This window comes from Salvelinus namaycush, chromosome 1 (assembly GCF_016432855.1).
Source record: "Salvelinus namaycush isolate Seneca chromosome 1, SaNama_1.0, whole genome shotgun sequence".
In the NCBI taxonomy this organism is placed as follows: Eukaryota; Metazoa; Chordata; class Actinopteri; order Salmoniformes; family Salmonidae; genus Salvelinus; species Salvelinus namaycush.
Window position 1 is genome coordinate 80073752 of NC_052307.1, and position 14397 is coordinate 80088148.

General features: G+C 42.3%; 1 protein-coding gene across 1 annotated transcript in view; it reads left to right on the forward strand.

Annotated features, from left to right (window-relative positions):
• Positions 1 to 14397, forward strand: part of lrrk1 (leucine-rich repeat kinase 1) — a 183943-nt gene that overhangs the window by 27058 nt on the left and 142488 nt on the right. The window contains exons 4-7 of the mRNA XM_038996044.1: positions 7414 to 7585; positions 7887 to 8066; positions 10191 to 10339; positions 10923 to 11149. Of these exons, the coding sequence (XP_038851972.1) occupies positions 7414 to 7585; positions 7887 to 8066; positions 10191 to 10339; positions 10923 to 11149 (728 nt within the window). The remainder of the gene's footprint in view (positions 1 to 7413; positions 7586 to 7886; positions 8067 to 10190; positions 10340 to 10922; positions 11150 to 14397) is intronic.

Below are 14397 nucleotides of genomic sequence, written 5' to 3' on the forward strand. Positions count from 1 at the left end.
TTACTGTATGGATCATACTGGGACAGTGATCTCATTACTGTATGGATCATTATGGGACAGTAATCTCGCGTGTGTGTATGTGTGCATACGGTAGGTTCCAAACACCCATGCTGCCAAACCCACTTCTCCTTTCCTAGAGTGTTCAGTGTTGCCCTTGGTTACTTTTTATCTGCTTGTCTTCCTGTCATTCAGGAATAGATTTGATGTGGAGCTCACTGCAATTTAACACTTGACACACCAGCATATGTTCCGACTATTATCGGACGAGTTCAGCTAGTACCTCCAGGTTTCACTGCGTTTCAAGACGTTTTCTCCCTACTGAATACAACCCAGTTACTGCCATGTTCCTGAGAACTGGTAATACAGGTTGACTGGAGATATGGAGACCCAATTACTGCCATGTTCCTGAGAACTGGTAATACAGGTTGACTGGAGATATGGAGACCCAGTTACTGCCATGTTCCTGAGAACTGGTAATACAGGTTGACTGGGGATATGGAGACCCAGTTACTGCCATGTTCCTGAGAACTGGTAATACAGGTTGACTGGAGATATGGAGACCCAGTTACTGCCATGTTCCTGAGAACTGGTAATACAGGTTGACTGGAGATATAGAGACCCAGTTACTGCCATGTTCCTGAGAACTGGTAATACAGGTTGACTGGAGATATGGAGACCCAGTTACTGCCATGTTCCTGAGAACTGGTAATACAGGTTGACTGGCGATATGGAGACCCAGTTACTGCCATGTTCCTGAGAACTGGTAATACAGGTTGACTGGAGATATGGAGACCCAGTTACTGCCATGTTCCTGAGAACTGGTAATACAGGTTGACTGGAGATATGGAGACCCAGTTACTGCCATGTTCCTGAGAACTGGTAATACAGGTTGACTGGAGATATGGAGACCCAGTTACTGCCATGTTCCTGAGAACTGGTAATACAGGTTGACTGGAGATATGGAGACCCAGTTACTGCCATGTTCCTGAGAACTGGTAATACAGGTTGACTGGAGATATGGAGACCCAGTTACTGCCATGTTCCTGAGAACTGGTAATACAGGTTGACTGGCGATATGGAGACCCAGTTACTGCCATGTTCCTGAGAACTGGTAATACAGGTTGACTGGAGATATGGAGACCCAGTTACTGCCATGTTCCTGAGAACTGGTAATACAGGTTGACTGGAGATATGGAGACCCAGTTACTGCCATGTTCCTGAGAACTGGTAATACAGGTTGACTGGAGATATGGAGACCCAGTTACTGCCATGTTCCTGAGAACTGGTAATACAGGTTGACTGGAGATATGGAGACCCAGTTACTGCCATGTTCCTGAGAACTGGTAATACAGGTTGACTGGAGATATGGAGACCCAGTTACTGCCATGTTCCTGAGAACTGGTAATACAGGTTGACTGGAGATATGGAGACCCAGTTACTGCCATGTTCCTGAGAACTGGTAATACAGGTTGACTGGAGATATGGAGACCCAGTTACTGCCATGTTCCTGAGAACTGGTAATACAGGTTGACTGGAGATATAGAGACCCAGTTACTGCCATGTTCCTGAGAACTGGTAATACAGGTTGGCTGGAGATATGGAGACCCAGTTATTGCCATGTTCCTGAGAACTGGTAATACAGGTTGACTGGAGATATGGAGACCCAGTTACTGCCATGTTCCTGAGAACTGGTAATACAGGTTGACTGGAGATATGGAGACCCAGTTACTGCCATGTTCCTGAGAACTGGTAATACAGGTTGGCTGGAGATATGGAGACCCAGTTACTGCCATGTTCCTGAGAACTGGTAATACAGGTTGGCTGGAGATATGGAGACCCAGTTACTGCCATGTTCCTGAGAACTGGTAATACAGGTTGGCTGGAGATATGGAGACCCAGTTACTGCCATGTTCCTGAGAACTGGTAATACAGGTTGGCTGGAGATAATGTTAAATTCATACATGCCTATAAAACAATTGTGTGTCAGATTGAAAAAGGAGAACTGTTTTTTTAATTTACATGGCTTCTGTTCTTGTACCCTAAAATACCCTGACGCTTGATTCATACTGCTACTTTTAGGCTTCCTCACAACATGTCGGCCAGTGGTACTTATGTCGGCCAGTGGTACTTATGTCGGCCAGTGGTACTTATGTCGGCCAGTGGTACTTATGTCGGCCAGTGGTAAGCAGGAATTATAGATGAACGAGGTGTGCTTGAAAGCAGCTTGGCAACTCTCTCCAGTGCTTAAGAAGCCTTTACGTAAGAAGTAGGGCAACACAACAGTGTGCAAACTGCTTGGTGCACAAAGGAATCTAACAAGTATTCAGTCGGTCGATACAGTTAATATATATCAATACTTCAAACAGTTACACTGCCATCCAGTGCTTGCCTACAATACAATCACAAAGTTCAGCATAGGAACTGTGGTTTCTGTGGAATGAGAACAGAGATCAGGTCCAACTCTGGTCCTATAGAACAACAGTCAGTGAGCACAGTATTCTATTAGTCGACTGGTCAATTGTTTGGTCATTAGGCTGTTGATCGGCCCGAGATTGTTTTAGTCAAGCAGTAACGTGTATGAGAAAAGCACTTTTTTTTTTGTCCATTAAAATAACATAACATGTATCAGAAATACAGTGTAGACATTGTTAATGTTAGGCGTACAGAGGCCCATTATCAGCAACCATCACTCCTGTGTTCCAATGGCACGCTGTGTTAGCCAATCTAAGTTTTTATTTTAGAAGGCTAATTGATCATTAGAAAACCCTTTTGCAATTATGTTAGCACAGCTGAAAACTGTTGTGCTGATTTAAAGAAGTAATAAAACTGTCCTTCTTTAGACTAGTTGAGTATCTGGAGCATTAGCATTTGTGGGTTCGATTACAGGCTCAAAATGGCCAGAAACAAACAACTTTCTTTTGAAACTCGTCAGCCTATTCTTGTTCTGAGAAATGAAGGCTATTCCATGTGAGAAATTGCCAATAAACTGGAGATCTCATACAACGCTGTGTACTACTCCCTTCACAGAACAGCTTGAAGCTGTTGTCCTGTGAGCCGCCTGTCACACAAGCTGTTGACTCTCAGAAACTTTTCTTCTGATTCTGTTGTGGCTTTGGGTCTGCCAGACCTCTTCCTGTCTGAGTTTCCTCCAGTTTCCAAGTGCCTTTTGATGGCGTAGGAAACTGTACTCACTGACACCTCGGCTTTCTTTCTTTTCTAGGAAAGACCTACACTTTTAAGGGTTATACTGGTATTTCTGTCTTCCTTTGTTAATTGCCTTTTTCTCCCCATTATGATATCAATATACTACTTCCTGCAGTACAATACTGTCCAAATAATGCTTAAGAGGGTGTAGTAACACAGTCTGTTCCAACACTGCTTTTATACAGACAGAGGGTTTGTAAGTAATCAACAAAAGTTGGGACGCCTGTAGGAATTGTTAGCATCAACTTTCAAGGCTTAATTTACTTCCATTGCTGCAGAACAGCTGTAAGTTGTTAACCCGTTACTTGTTCCCTGAAAATGGCATTTTTCTATAACTCTGAAATGTACATTTATTTTTCAGTTTTTGCTTGATCCAACAAATGTGGTCGGTGGCTCTATATGGAGGGTGTGACGCAATTGCGGCGCCTCCAGAGGCATGCAAAGGCCAAATCAAGCACTGTACCACATCGCCATGCGCTTTCCAAATGTTGTAACAATGCGGTGGGTTCTGTGTCGCTCCGCATTGACATGATTGGTTGACAGTAGGTGGAGGGGGATACATCCTGTAGAAAACACAAACTCACTTCCTTGACAGCAGCTCTGCACTGCTCCACGAAGCGCAAGAAGTATGAATACCCCGACTTCTGCTGAGGCCGTTTCACCTTAAATGCTGCATGGCCAATGCAGCGCCCAGATGTACAATGCACTTCTCTCTACAGAATGCGCTCTCTCCCGCCAATTTGTGCACATTCATTGTTTCATAAATTCATTGTGTGAATTGTTTGCGTTTGTTAGTTTATATCACTTCTCCATTTACATATCACCAGTAGTACATTGACCGTAAATGAATATAATGTCTCATCTACCATGTTTGTTACTTTGGTTATGGTCATTTCTGTTAATGCATTCAATATCATTATTCCAGTCTTCCTGTTCTCATTGTTGGAGTGGACACGTTGTTTTCAGACGGCACAACCTGTGCTACACTTGTGAGAAACAAGTTTTGGTTTATTTCATTCCATTTACAAGTTTTGTCAATTTAGTCATTGTCTTTTGTTTGGAGCGCTCCTGTCAATGTTGAGTCAGGACACGCACGCATATAAGTAGGCCTATAGGCTACCTGGCCTGATTATACATATAAGTAGGCCTATAGGCTACCTGGCCTGATTATACATATAAGTAGGCCTATAGGCTACCTGGCCTGATTATACATATAAGTAGGCCTATAGGCTACCTGGCCTGATTATACATATAAGTAGGCCTATAGGCTACCTGGCCTGATTATACATAGAAGTAGGCCTATAGGCTACCTGGCCTGATTATACATAGAAGTAGGCCTATAGGCTACCTGGCCTGATTATACATAGAAGTAGGCCTATAGGCTACCTGGCCTGATTATACATATAAGTAGGCCTATAGGCTACCTGGCCTGATTATACATATAAGTAGGCCTATAGGCTACCTGGCCTGATTATACATATAAGTAGGCCTATAGGCTACCTGGCCTGATTATACATATAAGTAGGCCTATAGGCTACCTGGCCTGATTATACATAGAAGTAGGCCTATAGGCTACCTGGCCTGATTATACATAGAAGTAGGCCTATAGGCTACCTGGCCTGATTATACATAGAAGTAGGCCTATAGGCTACCTGGCCTGATTATACATATAAGTAGGCCTATAGGCTACCTGGCCTGATTATACATATAAGTAGGCCTATAGGCTACCTGGCCTGATTATACATATAAGTAGGCCTATAGGCTACCTGGCCTGATTATACATATAAGTAGGCCTATAGGCTACCTGGCCTGTGCGCAAATGTATATAAACGTGCCCATTTGGGGATCTGATAGTATTTCTGATTGGCTTAACGCACCACCACTAATGACGTATGGAGCTTCTCAAAGTAAAGTTTTCTTCACCTTAAACAGCAAGCAAACAAAGTCTGTTTTTATATTAATTGAGAATTACAATAGTTCCTTAATGTATTTGAAAAATCTTTCCAGCTCTCTCCCTTTCGATAACCACTCAGCGTGAAAGGGAAAAATGTCATGCTCTGATTCAGTGGAAACGTCATAAAACAGGCCTACCTGATTACTTCTTATCAGTGCTTGACTTGGGCTGAAATAGGTTCCAGTACTCATTTTGTGTGCTGGTACTGTTTGGCTTTATGTAGGCTATTTTTACATAGCTGGCAATGGCAATAGAAGTTACTTTTTAGGTTTATCATTTTCTTTTGGATAGAATTTTGATTAACCACATGACAATGATTTTGAGATATGAAGATTTTATAAATTAAATGAAACTGTTTCACGAAAATGTGTTTATGAAAAACATAACTGGCACGCAGATCGGTAGAAATGGTAAGATAAATTGGCATTCCACATGAGAAAGGTTGCCGAGTCCTCCTGCAGCCTATTACCGGCAACTTCAGGAGAGTAACGGCATAATCTGCGAAAGCCAGCAGGAGCGGGAGGAGAATAGTTGGGTCAGGTTAAGGTCTTCTGGTTATCTAGATCTCTGGTGCCCTCTTGAGGCATTTCTTATTTCATCAAACCGTAAGCTTAAAGCATCAGACAAGCTCAATACATATTTATTAAAACACGTAGGGTGTGTCTATAAATGGAAAAATACAGGCTTAAAATTTTGACAAATCGATTGGACAAAAGAACAAACAACTTTCGGTCAACCAATATTTTTTCTTTAGTTGAGGACAGCCCTAATTCTATTTCGGCCAAGCGCTAACACCTTATCCAGGTGTTGTAGAGGTAGCCTCGTTCCATACTGGATGTGCTGTGGCTAACTCATCTATTGGTTGTCTTGTTCCATACTGGATGTGCTGTGGCTAACTCATCTATTAGTTGCCTCGTTCCATACTGGATGTGTTGTGGCTAACTCATCTATTTGGTCGCCTCGTTCCATACTGGATGTGTCGTGGCTAACTCATCTATTGGTCGCCTCGTTCCATACTGGATGTGTCGTGGCTAACTCATCTATTGGTTGCCTCGTTCCATACTGGATGTGCTGTGGCTAACTCATCTATTGGTTGCCTCGTTCCATACTGGATGTGCTGTGGCTAACTCATCTATTGGTTGCCTCGTTCCATACTGGATGTGCTGTGGCTAACTCATCTATTGGTCGCCTCGTTCCATACTGGATGTGCTGTGGCTAACTCATCTATTGGTTGCCTCGTTCCATACTGGATGTGCTGTGGCTAACTCATCTATTGGTCGCCTCGTTCCATAATGGATGTGTTGTGGCTAACTCATCTATTGGTTGCCTCGTTCCATACTGGATGTGCTGTGGCTAACTCATCTATTGGTTGCCTCGTTCCATACTGGATGTGTTGTGGCTAACTCATCTATTGGTTGTCTTGTTCCATACTGGATGTGCTGTGGCTAACTCATCTATTGGTTTCCTCGTTCCATACTGGATGTGCTGTGGCTAACTCATCTATTGGTTTCCTCTTTCCATACTGGATGTGCTGTGGCTAACTCATCTATTGGTTTCCTCTTTCCATACTGGATGTGCTGTGGCTAACTCATCTATTAGTCGTACATTGTTGATTGCCCACCTGATGGTGCCATTACATCAACGTTGATGCTCATGTTTTTACCTAGCTGCAGATATTGTTGCCAACATATATTCAGTGAGAATAGCTATTAGCTCCTTGATTTGTCGCTAGATGACATTTTGCCGTTGCTGCAACGAAATCACAGCACCAATTTGCTGCAGAATTGAGTGGGAAAAGTCACTAAATGCTATCAAAACCATAGTAACCCTTGGTGTCAAAACTTCCTTAAAGGTAGCTGGAGGGATCCGAACACTAGCTAAATATAGCGACAAAGTTGCTAAATTGGCAACACAGGCTGCAGTACATGGTAACTTTTGAATGCTCCCAACCAGGGTTGCGGTCAATTCCATTTCAATTCCAATCAATTCAGAAACGACACCAAATTCCAATTCCAAATGTTCCTCATTGAAAAACATTGAAGAGAATAGGAATTGGAGTTTCAGTGTACTTCCTGGATTGACTGTGATTGAAATTAAATGTCCCCCTGCTCCCAACTGTATAGCATGACAATGAATGAAGAGTTGGCTACAGATCAACTAAGGTGGAGCCTATGGTAGAGGTGGAGAGGTGGACTTGAACAAAACTTGACTATCTGCTAATATACTAACTTGTCCTATTCCCGTCCCTTCCTCAGCTGCGTCTCTTGTGTGTGGCCACCCAGTATGGTGATGCGGAGAGCGTGAGTTACCTCCTCCATGAGGCCCGTGTGCCCCTGCCCCTGGAGCCGTCGGAGGGAAACCCTGCCATCCTGGCTACACACTATGGACATGTCAGCCTGGTCAGAGAGCTGCTCGACTCACTACCAGGTGACAATGGTGTGTGTGTGTGTGTGTGTGTGTGTGTGTGTGTGTGTGTGTGTGTGTGTGTGTGTGTGTGTGTGTGTGTGTGTGTGTGTGTGTGTGTGTGTGTGTGTGTGTGTGTGTGTGTGTGTGTGACATTTTCCACTTGTGTGTGTGTAGTTGTAGTAGTTAATAGATAGTAACAGATTGCATGTATTGTTTTGAAAGTGTGTGTGTATGTGTGAGATGTGGTGCATTTGTGTCTGTCTTTCTGTCTGTGTAGTAATCATAGTTAGTAGATGATAAACAGATTGCATGTCTCTCTCAGGTCCATGTGTCCACAGAGATCTGCTGAACTGGATGTTGGTGTCGGCGTGCCAACAGGGTCACCTGGAGGTGGTTAGAATGTTGGTGCAGAGTTACCATGCCGACGTTGAGGACTGTGCCATCCACCAGGAGGAGTTTGCTGTCATCACGGGGCTGCCTCTCTACGCTGCTGCACGCGCAGGTAGACAGCAAGACACAGTGTAGATGTACTCCACATACACACATACTGTACATGTGCACACATACGCCACACATACACTACCGTTCAAAAGTTTGGGGTCACTTAGAAATGTCCTTGTTTTTGCAAGATAAGCACATTTTTTGTCCATTAAAATTACATAAATTGATCAGAAATACAGTGTAGACAGTGTTAGTGTTGTAAATGACTATTGTAGCTAGAAATGGCTGATTTTTTAATGGAATATCCACATAGGCGTACAGAGGCCCATTATCAGCAACCATCACTCCTGTGTTCCAATGGCACATTGTGTTAGCTAATCCAAGTTTATCATTTTAAAAGGCTATTTGATCATTAGAAAACCCTTTTGCAATTATGTTAGCATCTGGAGCATCAGCATTTGTGGGTTCGATTACAGGCTCAAAATGGCCAGAAACAAAGAACTTTCATCTGAAACTCGTCAGTCTATTCTTGTTCTGAAAAATGAAGGCTATTCCATGCGAGAAATTGCCAAGAAACTGAAGATCTCGTACAACGCTGTGTACTACTCCCTTCACAGAACAGCGCAAACTGGCTCTAACCAGAATAGAAAGAGGAGTGGGAGGCCCTGGTGCACAACTGAGCAAGAGGACAAGTACATTAGAGTGTCTAGTTTGAGAAACAGATGCATCACAAGGCCTCAACTGGCAGCTTCATTAAATAGTACCCACAAAACACCAGGCTCAACGTCAACAGTGAAGAGGCGACTCCGGGATGAGTTGCAAAGAAAAAGTCATATCTCAGACTGGCCAATAAAAATTTAAGATTAAGATGGGCAAAAGAACACAGACACTGGACAGAGGATCTCTGCCTAGAAGGCCAGCATCCCGGAGTCGCCTCTTCACTCTGCACTTCACTGAGGCATCGGTTTCTCAAACTAGACACTCTAATGTACTTGTCCTCTTGCTCAGTTGTGCACCGGGGCCTCCCACTCTTTCTATTCTGGTTAGAGCCTGTTTGCGCTGTTCTGTGAAGGGAGTAATACACAGCGTTGTACGAGATCTTCAGTAATTTCCCGTATGGAATAGCCTTCATTTCTCAGAACAAGAATAAGCTGACAAGTTTCAGAAAAAAGTTATTTGTTTCTGGCCATTTTGAGCCTGTAATCGAACCCACAAATGCTGATGCTCCAGATACTCAACTAGTCTAAAGAAGGCCAGTTTTATTGCTTCTTTAATCAGCACAACCGTTTTCGGCTGTGCTAACATGATTGCAAAAGGGTTTTCTAATGCTCAATTAGCCTTTTAAAATGATAAACTTGGATTAGTTAACAGAACGTGCCATTGGAACACAGGAGTGATGGTTGCTGATAATGGGCCTCTAATGGGCCGTTTCCAGCTACAATAGTCATTTACAACATTAACAATGTCTACACTGTATTTCTGATCAATTTGATGTTATTTTAATGGACAAAAAAATGTGCTTATCTTTCAAAAACAAGGACATTTCTAAGTGACCCCACATTTTTGAACAATAGTGTGTATTTACATACACACACACACGAACACAGCCTACAAATACCTCACACATAAGCCACACACGCCACACACGCCACACACGCCTCACATGCCACACACGCCTCACACAAAAGTAGAGAACACAGTCAAGTATAGAAGTTTGCACTGTATCTTGCGTTTAAATTATTAGATATTACTGCACTGTTGGAGCTAGGAACACCAGCATTTTTCTACACCTGCAATAACATCTGCTAAATATGTGTATGCGACCAATAGAAGTTGATTAGATTTGATGTACGCTTACATATTAGCCCCGTTGGACCAAATGTTAGAGTTAGACATTCCTACTGTGGTGTGTTGTCAGGCTGAAAACAGCAGACGGGGATTTCCTCCTACTCTACTGTGTCTCCAATTCAACCTCCAACTCACTTCCTTATTCTGGCTTTATGATGTAGGATCAGCTTCCCCTACGCTTAACCATTAGAAGGGAAAATGCAAAACTCACTCAAAATCAGTGTCTATGAGCAACTTCAGCCTACTCTGGGCATACTGGTGGAGAGATGAGGAGAGCTTCCCGTTATCTTAGACCAGGGGTCTGTTCAGAACGTCCGTCTAACTGTGTTCTATGTAGGTAATGAGGAGATAGCTAGATTCCTGCTGCAGAATGGCGCTGGGCTGTCCTCCTACACCCTGATGGATTATCCAGCCTTCAGCAGACTGCTCGTTGAACAACGACTGGTAGAAGAAGCAGACACACACACAGAACCAGCGGGAGAAAAGGTAACTGAGGGGAGGTGTGTGTGTGTATTTGTGTGTGTGTGTGTCTGCGTTTGTGTGTGTCTGCGTTTGTGTGTGTGTGTCTGCGTTTGTGTGTGTGTGTCTGCGTTTGCCTGCGTTTATGTGTGTGTGGCTGCGTTTGTGTGTGTGTGTCTGCGTTTGTGTGTGTGTGTCTGCGTTTGCCTGCGTTTATGTGTGTGTGGCTGCGTTTGTGTGTGTGTGGCTGCGTTTGTGTGTGTGTGTCTGCGTTTGCCTGCGTTTATGTGTGTGTGGCTGCGTTTGTGTGTGTGTGGCTGCGTTTGTGTGTGTGTGTGTCTCCATTGTGTGTCTGCGTATGTATGTATTTTTCTCTCTGTGAATGTGTTATGTTTTACCCAGTGTGTTGGTCAGGCCAGACGTAGTGTGTGTGTGTGTGTGTGTGTGTGTGTGTGTGTGTGTGTGTGTGTGTGTGTGTGTGTGTGTGTGTGTGTGTGTGTGTGTGTGTGTGTGTGTGTGTGTGTGTGTGTGTGTGTGTGTGTGTGTGTGTGTGTGTGTTGTGCACCATAAAAACGTCAGCCAACATGTTGTTTCCTCTCTCCCGCTCTAGCTACTATGTGGCCGTTGGTCAGGTCTGAAGCTGCCGTGGTTGGAGCTGGACTGGTTCATGGACGTGTCGTCCCGTATCTCCCACCTGGACCTGTCGTGTAACAGCCTCAGCTCCCTGCCCTCCGTGGTTCCCTGGGGGCTCATACAGCTCCGGACCCTAGACCTCTCCAACAACCTGTTCAAAGAGCTGCACACAGCACAGAGCTCACAGGAGATCATCTGTTCCAGGTGCTGCTCCACATTCACAGATAGGTTGTAGATGTGTAGGTGCAGATACACACACACACACACACACACACACTAGGGCTGGGCGGTATGGCCTAAAAATCCTATCTAGATTTTTTTCAAACTTATGGATGATTCATGATATCTTTTAAACATATTTTCTCTATATAAGCTTTGTTGTAGGATTTAAAGGTCAAATACACTGCAGTCAGCAATAATCTAATACTTCAGGGTTTGTGAAATTATACCTAGGCTAATTATAAGCCTTACACAACCATACGACTAATCATTTCATTATTTTATCTAAATAGTTTAACCTGCTTTTTTGCAATAATCACTGATCTGTCTTTCAAGTCTGTATGAAAATGTCCTTTTTGTTACACATTTAACCAGAACCATGCATTATGCACATTCACTAATAATGACTAACTTGTTGTAGCAGGTGTTATAGAAAATGAACACATGTCTCATCAACAAACTCTCAAGCACAAGCCCACGTGCTAGCCAGATAATATTAATATTTCAAGTTTAACCAACTTGGATCTGTTTGCTGTCTAACAAGGTAGAACAGTTGAATTGTTATGAACAGACCCTTCTGTCCGTCTCCAACTGTTTGAACAGCAGGCTAGCCTGTCCACTTTGTTCAGATGTTCAAATCAAGTGGCCTACCTTCTTTCTCAGAATGAGAACGAGTTGCCAATTTCTTATATAATTGTGTTTTATGCTTATTGCACATTTATAAAACACAAACTAGGCAGCTAGTATGCTGCTAGCGGTATGTGGTACCGCAATGCTACGCGCAACAAACTGAGCGTTACATTTCCAGAATCAATGTTTATCGATACTCTCGTTTTAGCAGTGTCTGTTCCGCTCTCAATCTGAGTAGTTGAGACATAAACAGGGTATGGTTAGAAAGGTTAACATCTCCTCCATTACAGTAAAATAAAGTCTCAATGTGTTTCAGTCTCCAGGTTAACGTCTCCATTACAGTAAAATAATGTCTCAATGTGTTTCAGTCTCCAGGTTAACATCTCCATTACAGTAAAATAACGTCTCAATGTGTTTCAGTCTCCAGGTTAACGTCTCCATTACAGTAAAATAATGTCTCAATGTGTTTCAGTCTCCAGGTTAACGTCTCCTCCATTACAGTAATATAATGTTTCAATGTGTTTCAGTCTCCAGGTTAACGTCTCCTCCATTACAGTAATATAATGTCTCAATGTGTTTCAATCTCCAGGTTAACATCTCCACCATTACAGTAAAATAATGTCTCAATGTGTTTCAATCTCCAGGTTAACATCTCCTCCATTACAGTAAAATAATGTCTCAATGTGTTTCAATCTCCAGGTTAACTTCTCCTCCATTACAGTAATATAATGTCTCAATGTGTTTCAGTCTCCAGGTTAACGTCTCCTCCATTACAGTAAAATAATGTCTCAATGCTTTTCAGTCTCCAGGTTAACGTCTCCTCCATTACAGTAATATAATGTCTCATTGTGTTTCAGTCTCCAGGTTAACATCTCCATTACAGTAATATAATGTCTCAATGTGTTTCAATCTCCAGGTTAACATCTCCTCCATTACAGTAATATAATGTCTCAATGTGTTTCAGTCTCCAGGTTAACATCTCCATTACAGTAATATAATGTCTCAATGTGTTTCAATCTCCAGGTTAACGTCTCCTCCATTACAGTAATATAATGTCTCAATGTGTTTCAATCTCCAGGTTAACATCTCCTCCATTACAGTAATATAATGTCTCATTGTGTTTCAGTCTCCAGGTTAACATCTCCTCCATTACAGTAATATAATGTCTCAATGTGTTTCAGTCTCCAGGTTAACGTCTCCTCCATTACAGTAATATAATGTCTCATTGTGTTTCAGTCTCCAGGTTAACGTCTCCTCCATTACAGTAATATAATGTCTCAATGTGTTTCAGTCTCCAGGTTAACATCTCCATTACAGTAATATAATGTCTCAATGTGTTTCAGTCTCCAGGTTAACGTCTCCTCCATTACAGTAAAATAATGTCTCAATGTGTTTCAATCTCCAGGTTAACGTCTCCTCCATTACAGTAATATAATGTCTCAATGTGTTTCAGTCTCCAGGTTAACATCTCCACCATTACAGTAAAATAATGTCTCAATGTGTTTCAGTCTCCAGGTTAACGTCTCCTCCATTACAGTAATATAATGTTTCAATGTGTTTCAGTCTCCAGGTTAACGTCTCCTCCATTACAGTAAAATAATGTCTCATTGTGTTTCAGTCTCCAGGTTAACATCTCCTCCATTACAGTAATATAATGTCTCAATGTGTTTCAGTCTCCAGGTTAACGTCTCCTCCATTACAGTAATATAATGTCTCAATGTGTTTCAGTCTCCAGGTTAACGTCTCCTCCATTACAGTAATATAATGTCTCAATGTGTTTCAGTCTCCAGGTTAACATCTCCTCCATTACAGTAATATAATGTCTCAATGTGTTTCAGTCTCCAGGTTAACATCTCCATTACAGTAATATAATGTCTCAATGTGTTTCAGTCTCCAGGTTAACGTCTCCTCCATTACAGTAATATAATGTCTCAATGTGTTTCAGTCTCCAGGTTAACATCTCCTCCATTACAGTAATATAATGTCTCAATGTGTTTCAGTCTCCAGGTTAACGTCTCCTCCATTACAGTAATATAATGTCTCAATGTGTTTCAGTCTCCAGGTTAACGTCTCCTCCATTACAGTAATATAATGTTTCAATGTGTTTCAGTCTCCAGGTTAACGTCTCCTCCATTACAGTAATATAATGTCTCATTGTGTTTCAGTCTCCAGGTTAACGTCTCCATTACAGTAAAATAATGTCTCAATGTGTTTCAGTCTCCAGGTTAACATCTCCTCCATTACAGTAAAATAATGTCTCAATGTGTTTCAGTCTCCAGGTTAACGTCTCCTCCATTACAGTAATATAATGTCTCAATGTGTTTCAGTCTCCAGGTTAACATCTCCACCATTACAGTAAAATAATGTCTCAATGTGTTTCAGTCTCCAGGTTAACGTCTCCTCCATTACAGTAATATAATGTCTCAATGTGTTTCAGTCTCCAGGTTAACATCTCCATTACAGTAATATAATGTCTCAATGTGTTTCAGTCTCCAGGTTAACGTCTCCTCCATTACAGTAATATAATGTCTCAATGTGTTTCAGTCTCCAGGTTAACGTCTCCTCCATTACAGTAATATAATGTCTCAATGTGTTTCAGTCTC